Source organism: Trachymyrmex septentrionalis, unplaced genomic scaffold, assembly GCF_001594115.1.
Source record: "Trachymyrmex septentrionalis isolate Tsep2-gDNA-1 unplaced genomic scaffold, Tsep1.0 scaffold88, whole genome shotgun sequence".
In the NCBI taxonomy this organism is placed as follows: Eukaryota; Metazoa; Arthropoda; class Insecta; order Hymenoptera; family Formicidae; genus Trachymyrmex; species Trachymyrmex septentrionalis.
This window is the reverse complement of record NW_017306070.1, coordinates 932,349-940,296: the sequence shown is the minus strand read 5'-3', so window position 1 is coordinate 940,296 and position 7,948 is coordinate 932,349. Positions and strand designations below refer to the sequence as shown.

General features: G+C 28.0%; 1 protein-coding gene across 2 annotated transcripts; it reads right to left on the bottom strand.

Moving 5' to 3' along the window:
* Positions 1 to 5,721, bottom strand: LOC108755520 (putative sodium-dependent multivitamin transporter). Of its 2 annotated transcripts, none has more exons than XM_018498572.1 (8): positions 5,602 to 5,721; positions 5,247 to 5,468; positions 4,830 to 5,170; positions 4,625 to 4,744; positions 3,707 to 3,924; positions 2,378 to 2,595; positions 2,061 to 2,311; positions 1 to 711 (listed from the first exon to the last, which is right to left on the bottom strand). In XM_018498572.1, the coding sequence occupies exons 1-8, from the start codon at positions 5,719 to 5,721 to the stop codon at positions 420 to 422; spliced, it is 1,782 nt and encodes a 593-aa protein (XP_018354074.1). In that variant the 3' UTR covers positions 1 to 419. The 2 variants fall into 2 exon arrangements, with proteins under 2 accessions (XP_018354074.1, XP_018354072.1); XM_018498570.1 differs by lacking the exon at positions 5,602 to 5,721 and having other exon boundaries at positions 4,830 to 4,902; positions 4,984 to 5,170; positions 5,247 to 5,463.
* Positions 5,722 to 7,948: the final 2,227 nt, after the last annotated feature.

The following is a 7,948-nucleotide window of genomic DNA, read 5'->3' as shown; positions in this document are numbered from 1 at the left end:
TTCCAATGTTTCCATCGATACCTTTGATAGTTAAAATATGCTTTTGATCGGCCGTTTTAATAGCTCATTCATCGGTAATATAATTCGTGTTTTAATGTACATTACCAGTACTGAAAATCTACACTGAAAGAAAAGATTGATTGGTGCAGCAAATTAGATGGTTCAATGTGGCATAGCATTTTTAATTGGTTATAGTAAGTTCCTAAACTAGTCCTATGCTCAACTTAAATTTTTTTTCTGAGATTAATGTCCTATCATATAGCATTATTTGGCATACAGTTCGATTTGAAATTCAAGGGCCATCATAATAGGCAAACAAATGTATTCATTTCGGGATCATTCTTTTCTTTGATTGTACAGAAGTCTAACGTACAGAAGTCTAATGTGTCAAATACCTTTTTTTTAAGATTATAATCAAACTATTTTGTAATTTTATGGACAGCATCATCTTTTACGTCGCTGAAAGAACATGTTGTATCTAATGGAAAATTTTCTTCATTTTCTATATTATTACATCGCCTACAACGTATACGCCGCGCTATTACGGGAAAGAATAAATTAGTGTCTAATTGACTGTTTTGATTCTGGATGAATAAACGAGACAGATTGCTGATGAGTAGTCCAACTAAAAACGTTATTAAGAATCCGAGAAGGGAATACCACATGTATGAAATGCGATACAAATAGAAGTAGGAGCTGTCGCTATTGTTCCTAAAAAGAAAGTACAATAATCCGTTAGATAATTTTATATGAGTATACATAGAATGGTTATGCTGAAGTTATATTGTAAATACAAAAATTAGACGAAATACAGACTTAAAAATACCTTGGTAGCAAAATCTGTTGAGAACATATTTGGAAAGTGACTGCTACTATAGATAGAATGTTAAACAGAGAATACAGTATTAAAATGTTTATGGAATCACACTTAATATGCGTTTCGGAGGTCTCAACATGACTCGAAAATGTAGCCAAAACATATAATTAAAATCTTATCGTAAACATCGTTTTTGTATGAAACGCTGAGCAAAATCTATCATTTCGTAAATGTTTAAATAATGGATTCCATTTGAGTGTTTGCGAAATGACAGATTCTACCTGTTTTTTGTCGACAATTTTACCATTAATTTATACCAGCAAAACAGGAATTTAATACGGATGCAGATAATGTTGAATTTATTACAGTATCTTAGCAATAATAAATGATTTATTAGGATCGTATAATACACATAATAAGCAAGAAATAAAGCCTGTAAATGTCAATCGCAAATTTAATAATTTAATGCTCAATTGGCATCATTTTAAAGAGATTTTTAAGATTCAACTTCGACCGATATAAGCTTCATTTCTTGCTTATTGTGCATTCACATTATACGGTCCTAATAAATCGTTCATTATTGTTTATACAAGCTGTGTCTGAATTATATGTGTCTGAATTATATGCTGTTCTTATATATTGATTATTGCGAAGAATATTACTAACAATAAGGCCTCAGTGGTCTAAAGGACGTTCGTATGGAATGCTAGAAATCTGGGTTTGAATCCCGACGGAAGTAATATTTTTTGCAATAAATTTATTTAAAGATTTCCAATACATTAAAATCTCTTGAAAATAATGCCAATTGAGCATCAAATTAATAAATTGCTTGTCAATTAAATTTATGATATTACTATAGTAGTTCGGTTGCGTTTCTAACAGTAAGTTCGGAAAATCAATTCGGCGCAGAATTCAAGAAATACAAACGTTCAATTTTATATAAATTTAAATGTAATTATTTAATTGACCAGTATGGGTCAATTAAATTTTATTTTCTTGCTTATTAAATATCTTAGCAAATATATTGCCGTGTTGTCATACTAAGTGCAGCTTACTAAATAATTATGTTGGATCATTAAAATTCTGTAGAACACTCTAGAGTATGATAATAATATCGCAAAAAATATCGACATTTAAACGTATAATTATTTTAATGACCCATATTATTTGCATTTGCCTCTATTTCTATATTTTTCAGCAAAACCATTCTTTTCGTATATAATTATTTCGATGAGTTATTTACTTGGAAAAATTCATGACGTTCTGCACAATGGACATCGTTATATTTGTACTATTCTTATCACAGCCTTCGATAGTAGTTGGCAATTTAGGTGATACAGGACGTGGATGACCAAAGGCGATCCAGCATAGAAATGAAAATGACGTGAGAGCACCAATTATCGCACCACCTTCCGTCGCCGATTCAGTGGCCATGCCAAGAGTAAAAATACCTAACAATGGACTGCCGACAACTCCCAAGATAGTAAATACAGTCTAGGACCAAAGATATTTACTTTCTCTTCATTGATCTTATATTTAGATATAGGAATTGAGCATTACCTGAGCGAGACCACTCACAAATTGCGATAAAAATGCCAGTACAATGCAAATAATACCAATCACGAAAGCAAGTACTTTAACGATGAAGGTTGACTTTGTAGGGGACAATTCATGCCCATTGTATTTTTTATATAAGGGTTTCAGATAATCCTCCAACGTTAATGCCGCCAGAGAATTTAGTGTCGCAGAAATTGTACTGAGGCTTGCGCTAAAAATACCTAGAAACCCATAAACAGATCAAGATTAATCAATAATAAAATAAGTTGATAAAACATGTGACTGTCAGCGCGGAAACTGATATGCAAATATCAAAACAAAATTTAATGCGAAAAGATTTCAATTACATTATATATTATTAAAGCTTCTAAATCAATTATATACAGTTTTGGCTACATTTTTAAATTTTCAGATCTCGGAAACGAATAATAAGCGTAAAAGCTCTGAATATAAATAAATATAAAATTATATCGCTCGAACGAAGTAATTAATACGCATGTTCAAAAATTAATAAAAAATAATCCAAAAACACATAATCCAGAAACAGTGTGTTAGTGTGAGAAAGAAAATAAATAAATATCTTCTTAGAAAATAAGTAAACATTATCTTCCAAGGTTTAGATAAAATTAAGTAAAAATTAAATAATGTAAATAATCTAAGTAAATAGATAAAAAAGTCATACTTTTATACAATAAATCAAAAGTAAAATGAAAAATATATATAGTATGATGCACGACAGACACTGACAGTCTGACATGCGTCAATCGTCATACTATGAATATCTTTAATTTTAATTTGTGATTCATAATAATATAGAGTGTATGATTTTCTTTATCTATATTACTTCGATTATTTAACTTTTACTCTATATAAACTTATTTATTTTTTTTATTCACATACTAACTTTTCATTAATTTTTGGACGTGCATTATAACACCTATAGCATGATATATGGACAGTAATATATTGCAATATTTTTCATAAAATATTAAAATTACAATATGCAGTACAATTACAAAATTTCAATATTGCTGCAATATATTTCCTACAAAATATTAAAATTATAATATTGTTGCAATGTTTGTAATATTGCGTACTATTGAAATATTGCTGCAATACTTCGCATTATTGTAGTCTTGATTACATTGCATAAAAAAAAGAACCCATGATTAGTAAGCACATTCGCCACAAATTTATTTTAAAATTGTCTTAATTAAGCGTAAAATTATATTTCAGATATAGATATTTTCATATATTTTTATTTCCGTAATTTGTAACATATGATTTCTATCAGACATCATACACAGAAACCATATTCAATAAAAGTATTACCTGCAATAAAGAGGCCTGGTAAGCCAGGTATGTTGGACATCGTTTCCATAACGTATAATGGCATAACCATATCAGATGAAGTAATTTTTTTCTCGAGAAGTGGATCGCAATTGTAATATTTACTGTATATCGCTAATCCTGAGAAACAAATCGTGGACCAAAGAAATATCAGAATAGGCAGAGACAGCCACATGGTTCTTTGCGAAGCCTGCATATTTCTGAAACAAAATTTATTTAACGTTTTCTTTAATTTTTTAAATCAGTTTGATCAATAAATATATAATTGATACTAAAAAAAAAGTAATTTAATAATATGAACACAGGAAACGGATTATATGATTAATTTGTCATCTGATAAGTAAAATGTTACAAGTACTCTAATATATTTGACTAATAATAAATAATTTATTAGCACTGTGTAATGTGAACACAAATAACTAAGAAATAATGCCAATACTTGTTGAAACTGGATATACTGTAGTTTAATGTACTGAAAATGAGTAAATAAATTTATTGAGAAAAATATTACCTCGGGTCGGGAGTCAAACCTGGATCTAAAGTATTCCATGCGAGCATCCTAAGCCTTTATACTATGAATTTATTTACAGATTTTTAGTACATTAAGATCTTTTTAAAATGATATCAATCAATCATCAAATTATTAAGCAGCTCGTCAATTTAATTTATAATATTGCTATAATATTTCAGTTGCATTTCTAAAAATTCGGAAAATCAATTCAGCGCGCAATTTAAGAAACTACAATTGTGGTGTATAAATTCACATAAAATTATTTAAAGCGCTCAAGATCCAAGCTTCGATCGATATAGCTAATATTTGATAATTTGTATATTTAATTTATATATTTGATAATTTCTAATTTTATCTAGAATTATACTTATATCAATTATAACACTTACTTTACAGTTAGCATACGCTGTATATGTGCTTGATTCACCCCGACAACTACCAAATATGTACATAAACCACCCAGCAAAAGAGACCACCAGGTATGTCTTACTGTTGGATCCAAGTCGATACTAAAATAGCAATAAACAAAAATAAAAATATCAATTAGATGTTACACAATTCATCGAGCGCACGCAACTAATGTAGACACGATACCTATCAAATTCTAGCCGTTGCCCCTGCCTCGCAATCTCCCAAATCTGTCCCAGTCCCCCAACATCATTCGCAGCTATGCCAATAATTAAGAGCACGGCGGTCAATATAAGCAAACTTTGAAACACATCGGTCATTATCACAGTTTTAATACCACCTATACTCGAATAAAAGGCACATACAAGGCCAACAATAATAATACTGATAGTTTTGGAAATTCCTGTGGTAGTCTCCAAGGCTAGAGAAGGACCATAAAGCACCACACTTGAATGAAAAAGCTGTTGAAGCCAATAAACAAAACTAGCCACTATTCTAGTTTTTACTCCAAAACGCCGTTCTAAATACTAAAAGAAGAGATGTTTCTTTTAATATAAGCCGTCAACAATTTTCTGTTGACTAATTTAATTTCGTCAGACTCACTTCATACGCGCTTGTTGCCTGTAGCTTGTAGAATACTGGTAGGAATCCATAACATGTAACCGCAGTGGCGAACAAAAATGACAGGTTAATTGCAACAATTTGCGTCCCATATATATAAATCTCAGCGGATAACCCGAGTAAGCCAGAACCAGACAAGAAGGTAGCCACCATAGCGATAGCGACTGGTATAACGCTCATTGATCGACTTGCAACAAAGTACTCCTGTAAAACATCAGCTTTTATTAAAAAGCGATACAGAAAAAAATCCTATTTTAACGATTTTTTTTTACAAGAAAAGAAAGAGAGAGAGAGAGAGAGAGAGAGAGAGAGAGAGAGCAATAATAATAATAATTACCTCCACAGTTTTTTTATATTTTCCACTAAATTGATAATAAATACCAATTCCAATACTTATACACAGCATCAATGCTATAACCAGATAATCGATCCATCCTAAAGTATTTATTTCTGCCATTTTATCTAAAACATATAAAAAATTTATGTTGTTTAAAAGGGAAAAGATATATTTATGATTACTAATCAAGCACATTTAAAGACTAACATAAGAAATTTTAATTTTAATTTTAAACTTTATTGTAGAATTTATTTGTGTAGGGCAAATTGATACATATAAAGAAAACAACATATTTTTTGTATTTAAGTAAAACAAGAATTAATTCAATATATATAAAGAGTAATAAATTATTTTGTATAATAAATTTTATAAATAGAAAAAGGCCTTTAAATTTTTAAATCATAAGGCATTTTTATAATTTTATTTTTTAATGTTAAGTATAAATATTATATGTTATTACTTAACATTTATTCAGTACATCATATTTTATAACATACAAAAGAAAGAAAAAATAGTATGTAATAAACAAAAATAAAATTTAAAAATTAAAATTTTTTAAATCAGACATTCATTTTTTTTATTTCTATGTTGCACAATGTCTTTTTTCTTTGGAAGATTTATATTTACGTACCGAGAATAAATTAATATTTGCGTTCATTCAGATTTTACATCTTTTATTTGAAACATTTTCAGATAAGAAGAAACTGATTGTTCAAAGGTAGAGACATATACTTTTTTATTTATTACGAAAATATTTAGATTTGCAATTATGCTTATTGTATATATAGATATATATATTTTTTATATATAAATACGCTATACTTATGCAGGATATTCAGTGTAACGATCCACACGATTTTTTAGACACTAAAGTTTACTAGTGCAGCGTGCAAAAAGTCGGTCAGAGATTGCAAGACTAAATATTAAGAATCATAAATGCATTTTAAAAATATATACATATATATACTTCTAAATGCATTTATGATTCTTTAATTGCATTAAAAAATGAATATATGTATATATTTTAAAATGCATTTATAATTTTTAATAATTAGTCTTGCAATCTCTAATCAACTTTTTATACGCTGCACTGGTAATATAAATTAAACTTTATCGGAAAAAATAAAGAATTAAAATATCCAAAGTTTTCAAAATTATATTTGTTTATCTGTAAAAAATTTATCATAAAAAGAATTAGAAAATTGTTACTTAATAGTTCAATATCTTATATTAATAGTTCAATATTATATATATTAATATTAATATATGTCAATTTTTATTACCATATTTATTATATTCATATGCATGATAATAAGTCTTCTCAATGATATTGTTCGATAAAAGTATTTTTATTCCAGCTTAAGATTGAATTTGTCGATAAAGTTACAACTGACGTATATTAATTTTTTATACTTAATACATACATACATATATAAAATTATTAAATACAAATATTTTGAACAGTTTTTATAACAAATTAGTTATAAAATATTTAAACAAAAATAAATTAATAATGACTTTTATTGCATATATATATAATAATTCCATTACCGCTATACGTGCATTGTCAAAAGCGTTTCGTAGAAGCACATTTATCATTTATCATTAATTAGAGATTTGACTATCTTTAAAGGCGCAAAGTTTTACTTTTATTATACTTTAACCATATAGAAGTAATTAACTGTAATCCTAACAAACATAAAGGTATAACTGTTATATTGCTTTAATAAAATAAAAAATAACAGATGATATAACGTATATATTATATACATTAATGTAACGTGTACATTATAGTTGTAATTTCCTCACTCGTTGGAACTTATAATCATATAACATAAATGTACAATTCCAAAAACTAAAAGCTGCAAAATTAATTAATCCAGTCTTATTATTGAAGTAAATATTATCGATTAGCATAAAATTTCAAAATATACATGAAACTGCTCAAATGCTTCAATAATCCACGAACTCTGTAATGTTACGCATGTATAGTGTGACATATCTGGTAATAAATTTTGTCAAAAAGATAGAACGCATATAGTTAAAATACACTGGACAACAAAATTAACGCAACACCTGTTTCAGTCTGCAAAAATAGGCAAATTTCAAGATATAATAATTTCGTCAAAAATTGTCGTATCGAGATGTTTAAAAAAGCATTTTATAGATACAAATCTCTACTTTTCAAATCGCTACTTAAAAAAACGGTCTCGTGGAGATTTTATGAAGTTACACAAACATAAATGAAGATATATCAGACCTCAACATTTTTTATGAAATTTGCGGAGTTCCATAGAGTGGAATAAAAATTGTATACAAATGCGATTTACATTAATCGAGAGAGCGA

Bases quoted from the DNA above. Each gene is read 5' to 3' on its own strand.
- LOC108755520 (XM_018498572.1), bottom strand. From the start codon at position 5,721: ATGGCAGAAATAAATACTTTAGGATGGATCGATTATCTGGTTATAGCA. The intron at 2,596-3,706 runs GTAATACTTTTA...ATGGGTTTCTAG, and splicing joins ACCAGGCCTCTTTATTGCAG to GTATTTTTAGCGCAAGCCTC. The intron at 2,312-2,377 runs GTAATGCTCAAT...CTTTGGTCCTAG, and splicing joins TTGTGAGTGGTCTCGCTCAG to ACTGTATTTACTATCTTGGG.